Source organism: Suillus paluster, assembly GCF_016628075.1.
Source record: "Suillus paluster strain FC165 chromosome Unknown EDB91scaffold_209, whole genome shotgun sequence".
NCBI classification, from domain to species: domain Eukaryota; kingdom Fungi; phylum Basidiomycota; class Agaricomycetes; order Boletales; family Suillaceae; genus Suillus; species Suillus paluster.
Window position 1 is genome coordinate 31,267 of NW_024537769.1, and position 15,457 is coordinate 46,723.

The window sequence follows — 15,457 nt, forward strand, 5'->3', positions numbered from 1 at the left end:
ATGCTACTAGTGAACACAAGCTTGACTTCTGCGCCGACGGCGCGAGGGCGAGATACACTAGATGCAGCACAATGTGCGAGCTTATTCCGGAAGTCGAATGCGGAGCGTCACCAAGATGTGATGTCGTATCGAGCATACCACATGTTCTCTATTAGACGATCAAGGTCAATGCGTCACATACAAGGTATCTGATTCCTACTTTCCAGAATTCAGACTCTCGTCCGAATGCGAGCGCGTGGCTACCATGATTCATCGGACGAGGAAAAATAGGATTGGAAGTCAAGGGGATAACCTGCGCGGAGTGCTGTGAGATTGGGAGGCGGACTGAGTTGACAAACCTTTGACGTGGGCACAGTTAACTTGATTCGTGTTCAAGCACTCGGATGTCCTTGGAGAAATCAATTCACATTATGCTAGAGTAAGCCCTGGAATCATACACGGCAAAGCACAATGCGATCGGGCGCACGTCCGACACATCACTAACAGTGAAAGTCCGGGCGATGTAGATGTTGTTGCAGTAAAAGATGAGTGACGTGCGTGACGACTCCTCTAATGGCAATAACATCATATATCAATCTTCCGCAATAGAGACACAGTTGTAACTTACGATTAGTGCTGCCGTGGTCCGGTCCCGAACCATGGTTCGAACCTGACCAATGGTCAGGTTCGTCCTTGGTTCGGTCCATGGTTCCACGTTTTGGACGGACCGGACCAGAATGAGGTCCGCGGTCCACCATCACCCGAACGGTTCGGGCATAGGTTCAGACCTTCCCGAACCGTTCCGAACCCCGAACCGAAGTGTCCTCGCGATATCGGCGAGGCACACGCTGATGGTCACTTCGACTTCGACTTCAACTTCTGCCCTCATGGTCACTTTAACTTCTGAGATCCTCAAGATTTGCACCGACTTTGAATTCTGTCCGGAGGCTCGCATCCCGCACCCCCGGCTCTCAAATAAGGCTCAAGGTACGAATCAACTGTCAAATCAAGCACATTTTTATTTATTTTAACATTGATATATTTTCAGGATCCTCCAATGCATATCACTTTGGAGATCGGTTGTTTACTTTGTTTGCAGTTAAAAGGAGCAAGCCCCACCAGGTGAGTGATATTTCCACTCAACATCATGTCTGAATCTGACGCATGCGCCCTCAATGCTGATGGATCTCTTAAGGACGCCAAGGATATCGTCTTTTATCATGATCCTGATGATACTGTCCCGCTCTCTACTCCTTCCTCTGCGCCTACTCTCACAGGTTGCAAACCAGTGCCAGTTACAGCTGGTTCTCGACGATCCATTCGCAAGTCCAAGCCATCTGCTCGCCTGCGGGATACCGAGAATGTTTATTCCTCAATGAGCCGAAAACGTGCTTTATCCAGCGCTAACGAAATTCAACCGGCCCGCAAGAAAGTTCTATCGTCTTTATTATCTGATGATAGCCTTGACGACAGCGATACTGATCCTTTGGAGCCTGGCGCTGACCAGCCCGAAGCCGAAGATGAATCCGAACCTGACGATGACACCGAACCGGATGACAGCGCTGAACCCGAGGCTGTCCAAGCTACTTTGGCAAAGAGCGAACATACCGCTGACATTCACACCACCTTCACTCGCCATGAAACGCACTGGGTCTGCAACCCTTGCAAGTACGTAGTTATCACTGCATGCATTGTTTTCTGCTAACAGTGTTTGGTAGGGATGCTGGTGAACCCAAGAGCAGGCACATCTTTCGAGGAGGTATCTCTACGCTGTACACTCACATTAGTCGGTACGTTCATGTTCTCTCAGTGAGATCTCTTGACTTTTACTAACATATTCTATCAGGAAAAAAAAACCACTTTCAGTTCTACAAGGCTCGCTGCCAAGCTGCAGGAATTGTAATGCACCCTCGCACTATTCCAGCTGACGAGGATCGGGCCCTGTGAGCTTTAACTAACATTTTGTATATTGTGAAACTGAATAATTGACAGGTCAAGGCAATCTACCCTCGATGCTATACTTGTCACCAAAGTGCCTACGTTCACCAAGGCAGGGCTCCTGGAGTATATAATGGAGTTTATTGTGACTGAAGATGAGGCGCTGCAGCTGGTTGACAAACCAGCTTTCCGAAACTTACTTCGCTATGTTCGCACTGGCCTTACTGAACGTGACATCCCTCACCGCACGAAGCTCACTGAAACCATCAAGGCACGTATGGAAGCTGTAGTCAATGTTATACGCGAACATCTTGCAAAGGTTGATAGTAAAGTCTCCATGATGTTCGACTCCTGGACTTCAATCATCGGCGACCCGTTTTTTCTCCGTCACTGGCCATTATATTTGGAATCCAGATGACAAACCCCAACAATGGGAGTTACATCGCGAGCAGCTTAGTTTCGAACACATCGAGGGCAATCACAGCGGGCAAAACATTGCTCGTTTGCTTATCGACTCAATTGACACATACAACCTCCGAGAAAAGGTAAAGTCTGGCCTACTATCCTACTGCCTACAGCGAAGCTAATGGTTCATATAGCTCGGGTGGATGACCTCCAATAACACGAGCAACAACGATACTGCAATGAAGGAAGTCGCTCGTCAAATTGATCCAGAGGGTGTCCAGTGGATACCAGCCACACACCGCATCAGATGCCAGGAGCATATACTAAACCTTGCAGCAAGACACTTCGTAGATGCGGTTGCACCTACTCCTCAAGCTGCGCTTATGAAGAAGATCCGTCAGGCGCTCGATACAGGGAACAATGATGATCTCGACGTTTTGAATAAGGAGCTCGCAGCCATGGAAGTTAATGGTGATTGTGAGAAAGATGACGTGTTCAACACTGGTGATTCGCTCGGTAAAGCCCTCGCACTCATTGAGCAGGTACGTACTACATTATTATTCTATGCTCTTGCTGATTGGTATTATTAGATTTGAAAATCGCCTCAAGCTCGTGCCTTCTTCAAGAAGGCCTGCAAAGAAGAGAACGTCCCCGAGCTTGAGTTATTGCAGTGGATTAGGACTCGTTGGGCTTCGCTATATAAATGTATCGATCGCATGATACTCTTACGTCGGGTAAGCCTTTTTTTTTTAATCAGTGTTCATCAGTCTGATATATATTTATAATTGAATAGGCTGTGAACCACTTCACAAACCTCGCTGACGAAAGTAAAGAAGTGCTGAATCTTCGCAACAAGTCTTATGATGATTTCAAGCTCGATCGGAACGATTGGAAACACCTCACACTCATTCATCAAGTCCTGAAGGAACCAGCGACTGCCCAACAATCCTTCTCATCTGCGAAACACCCAACTGCATCACAAACGATCCCTACGTTGGAATGCCTTGCTGACCGGTGGCAAGAGATGACAAACGACGCGCAGTACGCACCAATCGCAGACGCAATCAAGCATGGACTCAAGAACGTTGATAAGTACTACAAGAAAACGAGTGACTCTGACGTATATTTCATTTGTCTCGGTGAGCATTAATATTATTTTCACGCGCACCCTCATATAAATTACATTTACAGTCCTCGACCCCAACTACAAGCTTGCCTATGTCGAAGATCGATGGGACACTCGAGACGTTGCGGATGGTAGGGCTCATCTTGAGGCTGTGGTAAGTAATATTATTTCTGTCTGCTCACTATCCTTCCTGAATTTACGTTTACAGTTTGACGAGTATTATAAACCGCCAGCTCGGGCACCTGCCAAAGAACCCACTCTGCCAACAAGACCCTTGCATGAAAATCGGTACGGTGATGCATGGATGCGCGAGGCCATCAAAACACGTCAAGCCGCGGACCAACGTGCTCATAATCCTCGTCAAGAACTCACAATGTATCTGTCTTCGCCGCTAGAGGAAGTTGACAACATTGTTGCCTGGTGGGGAGTAAGTAATCTCATTGACCTGTTCATTCGATGTGTAGCTATGAGTACAAGTACTATCTACGTTTTTGTTGTGCACTGTAAAATATCGATGTTTTTTTTTGGCTCGCTGTTAAAAAAATTAGGTTCGGTTCACGTTCGAACCTGAAAATAACCGGACCTGACCATTCCGAACCGTTCGCAAAGGTCCAGTTCGGGGTTCGTTGAGTCTGGTAGAACCGGACCTAGGTCCAGTTCTTGGTTTTCGCTCATCCCTCTGTGAACCTGACCAAACCGGACCACGGCAGCACTACTTACGATCATAGAGCAGTCCAACCACAACAGGATGAAGCAACTTGAATGTCCCGAGGCTGGAGCTGCATCTGCACGGAGATAATGGATAGAAAATTCGCTGAGCGCTGGGTATAGTATACAAGGAGAAAGGAGAGATCATATTCGAGCCAATCAAGACTGGGCACGAATACATTTGTGTAGTCATCTACTCGCTTGACACAAACATGATCGCAACTGGTAAATACAAGGAGCAGGAGCCCTCGGTCAAAATCCGGGATGCGAAGACAGGCGACCTCGTAACTGGGTGTGATTGTACAGCGACACGGGGAACATAGCGGAAATGGATTGTCACCAAATTGAAAAAAAAGAACTGCGGGACTGCGAGAGTTCGGATGGAAACCATGATGGGTTCCAACGAAGACCGATGAAGACCGAGCGGCGTATGTTACGAGCTTATCATGTCGTATACTGAAAATGACGACTGATGAAGTCGCGGGGTGCAACCTTGACGCTGGGAAATAAGGTTTGGGCGCTTCAGCTGCACAGCCTATGAAGCTGTGAAGTGAAAACACGAGGGAACGACCTTGATTGCGACTGCTGCCAGTGACTCTGAGTCGGAATTGAACGGATACTGCGTGTCCTCGTTCAAAATCTGGGATGCCTGGAGGCGAGCTTGTCACCACTCTCAAAGAACACACGAGCACAGTGTTTTGCCTGGCTTGAACCAGGGGTGGAAAGACACTCATCTCCGCGTCTTTCGATGGCTCGATTAGGATTTGGGGTACCAGTGGCACGACATGGAACCAGCTCGCGTTTTTGACGGAGCACGCTTCCCCTCAGGCTATCTTAGGCTTTGCGATATCCCCGAATGACCATATCCTCGCGAGCGCACCGTCGGACAGTACAGCGCGATTGTGGAGCCTCGAGAATGGCCAGTCCATCAGTTCACCCCTTCAGCATCCACAGTCCATCAACAGTAGTGGACTTCGTATCGATTTCGGCAGATGGAAAGCTGCTAGCAACTGTTTGCTATGACCACAACGCGTACACATGGAATGTTGCTGTGAATTCTTAGAGAGGCTGGCCTCGACGACCTTCTGTTGGACCCAGATGTGAGTTGAAAGGCATTTCTCATTTCATCATCTGACCACGCAGGACGGTAACAAGGCGTTTCTCGATGTATGCACACGTTTATAAACATCATCTATTCGTGTTTACACTTCACCTTATGCTGATGCTACACGACGTCCTGTACAACGACCCCAGGATGCTCATCGAGTACCCCGGGGTTTTTTCGACAATCAACGAGATTGTGCTGACGTACGTTGTTAGCGTCACATCGAGTTTTTTCCTGACCGTCATCTCAGTTCTCTGCACGACGCCATCTCTCCCGCTCCTCCGCACTCCGCCATTTGTCGGATGGAAGCTCTCTTATTGGCCGCTTTTCATTGTTCTGCCACACCCAATCTGCCCATCCCGATACATCCCTGTCGACTGGGCTCGAAACATTTTTCCTGGGACACGGTGCAGACAGAATGGTGAAGGAATCGATAGCCAAACATTTGTCGACGTCCTGTATGCGCAGGGCCAACGTGTATGCTGCTTTCATGCTTCCCTAATGTTTCAACTCCACCTGATATCATACAGAGAAATGCTTGCGCGAGAGAGAAACGGAGGCCTAATCTGCTGAACTCCAAAAACACTGCTGCAGGCAGCTCACGACCTTCCAATAGCAATCCAGCAGCGCAGCTCAGGCCCAGTCATCTTCGCAACCACAAGCTGTCGTCTTGGTATCGTCCACAGCACCTGCCGTTGCCATCACTTCCGCAGCTACGACGTCGCGCCCTGATGTAACGATAAGACAGGCCGGGCGCTGGACTCGTTTCTGGCTATTGATCTGTTGCACGTCTCCTGAATATACCGATGATCATCGATTTCCTTCGATCTCTATTTACATCTCGTTATCGGTATGTTCTACCTACTCGTGCTGCTCGTTCCGTTACGTGATTAGTGTTTCCGAACTGATATCTTCAAAGGTTTCCTGTGGTTAAGTTGGCCTTAGGTAAGATGTGTTTGAAAGCAGATATATCGGTATCCGCTGCAATGGTACCCTCGCTCGCCACTCCATGTGATGATGTCCGTTATTTCGTGAACAGATTTCTCCAAGGAGAATGATAGTGGAAATCGAGATACAAAGCCTGAAATGGGCACAATTGGAAGCGCGACCACAGTAGGATAACATGAGGCTGGGGTTGCATCACGACAATGCACAGCAAGGCGCCTCACAGTAGATAAACGACTGACATAGCAAAACAGGACACATCAAGACGGAGAATATGACGGAGTTTGGGAGGGTTTGGGGTAGGGACCGTAGTCCAATCCAGACAAGAATTAGGACTGCGTACATGTGTACTAAGACAACATGATTGAGAGCGAATTTGGCGTACAGCGGTAGCGATCTCCTTCGGGTGTTCTCTCTGTTATCGGACCTTTGTGAAGATGCATCGATGTTACCCACTGTAGAACATCCTTCGCACATCTAAAAATGCATCAATATGAACAGTCGACGAATAACAGTACATGGGGTGAGTGAATTAAATCTACCAGGGACCCGACTCTACTATCAAGTCCCACCAGACGGTTCCACGATGTCTTCACGCACATTCTTCTCCACCGACACACGAATACTAGACGCACCCTCTTCGCCCAGCATCTCAATATTCGACACTGGACCTGTGAACCAATGCACGCCGCCATACACAGGGCAATAGTACCACATGATAGACAACATGAGTAAACCACCTAGAACAACCACGGTGTAATTCATGTTCGCAACATCGGTTTGTGGCGTCGTCGGGAAGAAAAATACAATGTCCATGATGAACATGTAGGACACCGCAATGACAGCGACCGGAAAGCTCTTCAATTCACGGATCAATGGTCAACGCACATCTGATAAGCACCAAGCCTCCGACTCACGAAGATGCCCAAATTGAATGGACCGGGCTTGAAATCGTTTTTGAACGCGAAGCGCGCTGCGATTGGTATGATATATGCGATGTATAGTGCCGTCACGGAAAGAGAGAAGATAGCATTGATAGCTTGCGGGCCCGCGAAGGACAACAAGCCGAAGATGATCGAGATGGCGGCGACGAACCAAACGGTGTTGACGGGCGTCTTGGTGAAGCCGTTCATACGATACAGCCAGGATGAGAACGGTAGTGCGCCATCACGAGCAAATGCGAATGTTTGGCGGGATGAAGCAAGGACCATGCTCGAACCCATCATATATCTGCATCCAGTCAATAATAGTTCAGAGGGCACAATTGTCTACTTACTGAGCGAGGACGACGATGGACCATAATGCAAGCGTCGCGTTCTGGCCGAATCTGTCGAAGAAGATTTGAGCTAGGGGCTGTCCAATCGGGCTGCTGAGAAGGGAGTCCACGTCGGTGCCCATGCAGAATGCAAGAGAGACGTTGATTGCTGCAAGATGCTCAGCAACTTTCGAGAATTTTTCATGAACAAATACGCACCCCAGCCGAGGATTCCTGCGATCCCAATGGCGCTGACCTGGAATGCATTCAGCTTTTGCACCACAAATGTGAAACTCGAGGATTACAATGGCCCATGGGACAGCAGTAGCAGCATTTGACGATTCCTCGCTGATATGTACACTCGAATCAAAGGCGCCTGGACTTTATATCGACAACAATGCCATGTGCAAAGAGCTGTGAAAACATACCAATCGTCCAGGACGGTGCAAGGAAGCTCAGAATGAATGCGTAGCCATCTGGCCAGCCGTTCACTGTACATATCATTATGATATCAGTCAGGTTCATACTTCACTAGCGGAATGTGAAATTGCCGAGCGCATAGCTTGCACTGTTCATGTTCTCCTTCGGGGTGGCAGCAGGAAGGCCAATCATAACGGCGAGACACAAACTGTCCAGAGTATTTCAGATTCCCATGTATTCTGGTGTGTTCTACATGACTGCAGCACGAACCCCACATTGAGCACGACATAAACTGTTTGCAGTCTGGCCAGCACAGCAGTTCCCAAGCAGCATATCACCGCGTGAGATAGGACTATTGCAACATAGACTCCGCTGGGTGTTTACATCATGAGTAGGCTGCATTGAGCAGATCGGTGACTTGAAATGGCGCACAATGTCTGCGCACTTGTGGCGGTAAAGGTCTGGCCCGAGCCAATGGATGCTGCTGCCATGATTTGCACTGCACATCCCCAATCGATAGACGCTATCCAGAAGCTCATGCTAAGCAAAATAAAGCATCACAAGGCGACAATGAGCGTCTTACCGACAGCTGCTATGGTCCCAATGGTGTTTGAGTCTGATATCGGGTCATTATATCTCTGCTCGTCAAAATGGACGTGAAAGACTTACACCCAACAATCCAGGAAAGCAAATTTCTACACCGCGGAGATGACAAGGAGTGAGTCCAGAAGTATAACTGTAGTTCATCCACGTCATTCGAGGATACTACGTCGGGAAGACCAGACCGACTTACGCCTCCTGATGTTGGCGCTGCAGAACCCAATTCTGCCATCGACATCCCTATGCAGAGGATAAACAAACTGGCAACTGCCCACTATTGGTGAATGGGTGTGGGATACCGGTAAGTAAATATGCCATCCATCAGCATAATTCGCGCATGGAGTTACCACAGGAATCACGTACACCCCACACCATTGAGGCTGGTCCTCCATTAGGCACGGCGTAAAACAGAACAGAACTGTGCAGAACGGGTGAGACAAATGGCACCCTTGGGGGGAGAAAAAGTTGCAGGTAAAGAAGAGAGGACAACGTACGCGATCGAGGGCAGTAAGCCAATAATGCTGAAAGCTATACCAAATACCTGTGGTCAGCTTCGTCATCGGTTCTTCAATCACTGCACGTAGCAACGCAGATACCTCTAGGGGTGTGAATGCACGCTTGAACTCCTGCTCGTACCCGAGCTCAGCGAGCAATGCTTCGTCTGCCTTTGACACATAATGCAGTAACATATACCCGTCTCAGACGGGCAGCCGGGCGTGACAATGTACCAACAGAGACGGGCCACCCGGTGCCGGCCCATGGCAATAATTGTACCGTGTTAGACGAGTGGGCCGAGGGGGTGGAGTGTCCAAGGCAAACAGATGGGCCGGGTGTATATAGTATAGATGGTAGTATAGCAATGTACTATATAGGAAATTATGAATAGTAGTAGTGAATCAAGTGTGTGATAGATGAGTGGGCCGGAGGAATGGAGTGCAATATAGACGAGTGGGCCGGGGAACTGGGGTGTGATGGAGACGAGTGGGCCAGTAAATGAGGTGCAATGGAGACGAGTGGGCCGGTACATAAGGTGCAATGAAGACGAGGGGGCCGGAGAATAGGGTGCAATTGAGACAAGTGGGCTGGTATAGCAGGTGCAATGGAGACGGGTGGGCCGGTAAATATGGTGCAATTAAGACGAGTGGGCCGGTATAGCAGGTGCAATGGAGACGGGTGGGCCGGTATAGCAGGTGCAATGGAGACGGGTGGGCTGGTAAATATGGTGTAATTAAGACGAGTGGGCCGGTATAGCAGGTGCAATGAAGACGAGTCGGCCGGTGATATGGGGTGCAATGAAGACGAGCTGGCCGGTGATATGGGGTGCAATGAAGACGAGTGGGCCGGTGATATGGGGTGCAATGAAGACGGGTGGGCCGGCATTATAGGGCGCAATGGAGATGGGTGGGCTGGTGATATAGGGTGCAATGAAGACGAGTGGGCCGGTGATATGGGGTGCAATGAAGACGGGTGGGCCGGCATGATAGGGTGCAATGGAGACGGGTGGGCCGGTATTATGGGGTGCAACAACAACCGGTATTTATGTAACCGGTTGCTTGTGGTAACATAGCACTCAATCCGGCGATTCCACCGGTGGTCTGATCATGTAAAATGGTTAAGATTTGACAAAGTTATGAGCCCTACAAGGGAAAGCCATAAATTTAGAGGATATTATGATATATTGTATCTAGACCATTGCAACCGGTATTTTTTGACCGGTATTTACATGACCGGTTGCTTGTGGTAACATAGCACTCAATCCGGTGATTCCACTGGTGGTCTGACCATGTAAAATGGTTAAGATTTGACAAAGTTAGGAGCCTTACAAGAGAAAGTCACAAAGTCAGAGGATATATCATATCTAGACCATTGTGACCGGGATTTTTCAACCGGTAGTTATGTGACCAGTTGCTTGTGGTGACATAGCACTCAGTCCGGTGATTCCACCGGTGGCCTGACCATGTAAAATGGTTAAGATTTGACAAAGTTATGAGTCTTACAACAAGAGAAAGTGACAATTTCAGATGATATATCATGTCTAGACCATTGTGTCCGGTATTCATGTGACCGGTTGTTTATAGTAAAACATAGCACTCAATCTGGTGATTCCACTGGTGGTCTGACCATGTAAAATGGTTAAGATTTGACAAAGTTATGAGCCCTACAAGAGAAAGCCATAAATTTAGAGGATATTATGATGTATTGTATCTAGACCATTGCAACCGGTATTTTTTGACCGGTATTTACATGACCGGTTGCTTGTGGTAATGTAGCACTCAATCCGGTGATTCCACCGGTGGTCTGACCATGTAAAATGGTTAAGATTTGACAAAGTTATGAGCCTTACAACAAGAGAAAGTGACAATTTCAGAGGATACATCATGTCTAGACCATTGTGACCGGTATTTATGTGACCGGTTGTTTCTAGTAACAGTACTCAATCCGGTGATTTCACCGGTGGTCTGATCATGTAAAATGGTTAATATTTGACAAAGTTATGAGTGCTACAAGAAAAAGTCACAAATTCACTGGCAGAGGATATATGATATCTAGACCATTGTGACCAGGATTTTTCAACCGAAAGTTATGTGACCAGTTGCTTGTGGTAGCATAGCACTCAATCCGGTGATTCCACCGGTGGTCTGATCATGTAAAATGGTCAAGATTTGACAAAGTTATGAGTGCTACAAGAAAAAGTCACAAATTCACTGGCAGAGGATATATGATATCTAGACCATTGTGACCGGGATTTTTCAACCGGAAGTTATGTGACCGGTTGCTTGTGGTAACATAGCACTCAATCCAGTGATTCCACCGGTGGTCTGATCATGTAAAATGGTCAAGATTTGACAAAGTCATGAGCCCTACAAGAGAAAGTCATGAATTTAGAGGATATATGATATCTAGACCATTGTGACCGGTATTTTTTGACCGGTAGTTATGTGACCGGTTGCTTGTGGTAACATAGCACTCAATCCGGTGATTTTACCGGTGGTCTGATCATGTAAAATGGTCAAGATTTGACAAAGTTATGAGCCTTACAAGAGAAAGCCACACATTCAGAGGATATTATGATATATTGTATCTAGACCATTGTAACTGGTATTTTTTGACCGGTATTTATGTGACTGGTTGCTTGTTGTAACATAGCACTCAATCCGGTGATTCCACCGGTGGTCTGATCATGCAAAATCATTAAGATCTGACAAACTTATGAGCCTTACAAGATAAAGCCACAGATTTAGAGGATGTTATATCTAGACCATTGTGACCGGTATTTTTGTGAACAGTTGCTTGCAGTAATATAGTACTCAATCTGGTGATTCCACCGGTAGTCTGATCATGTAAAATGGTTAAGATTTGATAAAGTTCTGAGCCTTATAAGACCAAGTCATAAATTCAAAGGATACAGTGTTGTATCAGCTTATATCTGGACCATTGTAATCAGTATTTTTGCAACCGGTTGCTTGTGGTAATGTAGCACTCAATCAGGGGATTCCATTTTGCCCCTTTGATAGGAGAGTGTTCTAGCACTGTCAAAACATATTTAAGAGTATATATTAACTCATTCCACCACTTAGTTGACCCCCTGAAGGGCTACATCAAACAATATAGCATATATACATGAAAACATAACTGATAAGAACCCTCCAACACTATCAAGGATGTTATTGGTAATCAGACACTTGGGATATGTCCCATGTATATCCCTAGTCATGGTCCTAAAATTCTGGAAAGATCCCTCAAGTATTGACGGTAAGATAAGTAAAACAACATAGGCTTGACATATGACAATTTACCCCTGTCACTGAAAGTCACTGACACATATCACACACCAAAGATTTTATTAAAAATGCAGTAGTATGTATAGTAGACTACATAATGAACCTAAAATACACATTGCCCTGAAGGTAAAGTCTTTGTAGAAGAGTGTGGTGAGGAAATATTAGGATTGGTAAGTAAAAGTCCAACCACTACATATACACCAAACTGGTGAGTTTCGATGTTTTGGGCTTTTGGACTTTCCCACACTCTATTTCAGAGATATTTCACTGCCCTAGCTCTCAACTGTTAGTGGATCCTTTTATAAATCTGAGACCATGATATTGACCATGCTTAGAATATATTGCAAGCATCTGATTACTAGATTGTGTCCATTGGAGAATGTAGGCCCCTTATCAGTACACATACCCCCTTTCCCTTAGATAACAATATTATACCATATTTCTAACTGATCCTTGGGATGAGAAGTAGGTATATATGTAGTAAGGATAATATATGAGTAGTCTGGATCATTTATGCAATGGTAAAGTAGGGGAAAACACCAAAAATGTGACAACTGCAATCTTAGAAGTTTTAGCCTGTATAGAAGGATTCTGTAGGTATCCTGATGTACCAACCTGGTGTACATACTCTAAATCTGTCTAGGAATGGTCCCCATATCATTCTGCAGCTGTGTTCCTGTAGGAAAACCTTTCCCAGAGGATGGACCACCAGGAGAGGGTGAGTACACAGCATCACAAGGTTTTGTCTGTGGATGTTAAGGTCATGCTCAAAGGAAGGAGAACTCAAAGGGCTTGACTTCAGCTTGTGTGCTGCACCCCTTACCCAAGTATGTGCCCTTAATTTATGAGAGGCAGGAGGGAAGTCCAACAAAGTCCAGAGGTTTCCGGAGGTCAGACACTAGGGGAGTTCGGCGGAACTCCAGAGGTTCAAGGAAACCCAGAGTAAGACTGCTGTGGACAAGTCTGGAGTAGAAATGGAACAGAGGTAAACTACCCTAAGGTAGAGCTGGAGACACACTGGATCTAGATATAACATATCCTCTGAATGTGTGGCTTTCTCTTGTAAGGCTCATAACTTTGTCAAATCTTGACCATTTTATATGATCAGACCACCGGTAAAATCACCGGATTGAGTGCTATGTTACCACAAGCAACCGGTCACATAACTACCGGTCAAAAAATACCGGTCACAATGGTCTAGATATCATATATCCTCTAAATTCATGACTTTCTCTTGTAGGGCTCAGGACTTTGTCAAATCTTGACCATTTTACATGATCAGACCACCGGTGGAATCACCGGATTGAGTGCTGTGCTACCACAAGCAACTGGTCACATAACTACCGGTTGAAAAAATCCCGGTCACAATACTGTAGATATCATATATCCTCTAATTCTGACTTTCTCTTGTAGGGCTCATGACTTTGTCAAATCTTGACCATTTTACATGATCAGACCACCGGTAAATCGCCGGATTGAGTACTATGTTACCACAAGCAACCGGTCACATAACTTCCGGTTGAAAAATCCCAGTCACAATGGTCTAGATATCATATATCCTCTGACTTTGTGACTTTTTCTTGTAGCACTCATAACTTTGTCAAATCTTGACCATTTTACATGATCAGACCACCGGTGGAATCAACCGGATTGAGTGCTATGCTACCACAAGCAACCGGTCACATAACTTCCGGTTGAAAAATCCCGGTCACAATGGTCTAGATATCATATATCCTCTGCCAGTGAATTTGTGACTTTTTCTTGTAGCACTCATAACTTTGTCAAATATTAACCATTTTACATGATCAGACCACCGGTGAAATCACCGGATTGAGTACTGTTACTAGAAACAACCGGTCACATAAATACCGGTCACAATGGTCTAGACATGATATATCCTCTGAAATTGTCACTTTCTCTTGTTGTAAGGCTCATAACTTTGTCAAATCTTAACCATTTTACATGATCAGACCACCGGTGGAATCGCCGGATTGAGTGCTATGTTACCACAAGCAACCGGTTACATAAATACCGGTTGTTGTTGCACCCCATAATACCGGCCCACCCGTCTTCATTGCACCCTATCATGCCGGCCCACCCGTCTTCATTGCACCCCATATCACCGGCCCACTCGTCTTCATTGCACCCTATATCACTGGCCCACCCATCTCCATTGCGCCCTATAATGCCGGCCCACCTGTCTTCATTGCACCCCATATCACCAGCCCACTCGTCTTCATTGCACCCCATATCACCGGCCAGCTCATCTTCATTGCACCCCATATCACCGGCCGACTCATCTTCATTGCCACCCAATAACACCGGCCGACTCGTCCTCATTGCACCTCCTTTACCGGCCCACCCGTCTCCATTGCACCTGCTATAAACCGGCCCACCTGTCTCCATTGCAACCTGCTATACCGGCCCACTCATCTTAATTGCAACCATATTTAACGCCCAACCCATCTCCATTGCACCTGCTATACCGGCCCACCCGTCTCCATTGCACCTGCTATAACCGGCCCACTTGTCTCAATTGCACCCTATTCTCCGGCCCCCTCGTCTTCATTGCACCTTATGTACCGGCCCACTCGTCTCCATTGCACCTCATTTACTGGCCCACTCGTCTCCATCACACCCCAGTTCCCCAGCCCCACTCGTCTATATTGCACTCCATTCCTCCGGCCCACTCATCTATCACACACTGGATTCACTACTACTATTCATAATTTCCTATATAGTACATTGCTATACTACCATCTATACTATATACACCCGGCCCATCTGTTTGCCTTGGACACTCCACCCCCTCGGCCCCACTCGTCTAACACGGTACAATTATTGCCATGGGCCAGCACCGGGTGGCCCGTCTCTGTTGGTACATTGTCACACCCGGCTGCCCGTCTGAGACATGTGAATTCACTGAAGGGGCTCCTTTGAAATGGCGTGCTGCGGAGATTCCATATCGCGCGCACCTAGGGGATAAGATGAAGGGACGGTGCAGAAGAAAGCCGGTCCTACTCCATTGTGTAAGTTATATACAGGGAGAAGCGCTTAATTAATGGAGCAAGCCATCAGAACAGGACATTGATGCAATGATAGAACTGCCTGAAGTAAACCACTGCTCGCTGATAAGTAAGATCGCACTGGGCTGTGTAGCATTGGATATTGACCAGGGACCTTACTGCCTGACG

The 15,457-nt window shown here is 46.9% G+C and overlaps 2 protein-coding genes across 2 annotated transcripts; one reads left to right on the forward strand and one right to left on the reverse strand.

The window, feature by feature from the left end:
* The first annotated feature begins 5,042 nt into the window (after window positions 1-5,042).
* EDB91DRAFT_302656 (uncharacterized protein) lies at window positions 5,043-6,013 on the forward strand. Its single transcript, XM_041326774.1, has 2 exons — window positions 5,043-5,256; window positions 5,312-6,013. Exons 1-2 carry the CDS (start codon window positions 5,195-5,197, stop codon window positions 5,832-5,834), a joined length of 585 nt encoding a protein of 194 aa, XP_041169155.1. The 5' UTR covers window positions 5,043-5,194; the 3' UTR covers window positions 5,835-6,013.
* A 641-nt stretch (window positions 6,014-6,654) lies between these two features.
* On the reverse strand, window positions 6,655-9,643 carry EDB91DRAFT_1331465 (amino acid/polyamine transporter I; the record flags this gene model as incomplete). Its single annotated transcript, XM_041325388.1, has 16 exons — window positions 9,203-9,643; window positions 9,078-9,146; window positions 8,976-9,022; window positions 8,845-8,899; window positions 8,675-8,755; window positions 8,551-8,617; window positions 8,314-8,380; window positions 8,152-8,253; window positions 8,031-8,089; window positions 7,890-7,952; window positions 7,767-7,837; window positions 7,681-7,717; window positions 7,483-7,630; window positions 7,124-7,436; window positions 6,842-7,064; window positions 6,655-6,683 (listed from the first exon to the last, which is right to left on the reverse strand). The coding sequence occupies exons 1-16, from the start codon at window positions 9,239-9,241 to the stop codon at window positions 6,655-6,657; spliced, it is 1,470 nt and encodes a 489-aa protein (XP_041169156.1). The 5' UTR covers window positions 9,242-9,643.
* Between the last annotated feature and the right edge of the window lie 5,814 nt (window positions 9,644-15,457).

Excerpts from the sequence above, each read along its gene's own strand:
- EDB91DRAFT_302656 (XM_041326774.1), top strand. The coding sequence starts at position 5,195 with ATGGAATGTTGCTGTGAATTCTTAGAGAGGCTGGCCTCGACGACCTTC. Across the intron at positions 5,257-5,311 it reads ACCTTCTGTTGGACCCAGAT|GCGTTTCTCGATGTATGCAC; the intron begins GTGAGTTGAAAG and ends GACGGTAACAAG.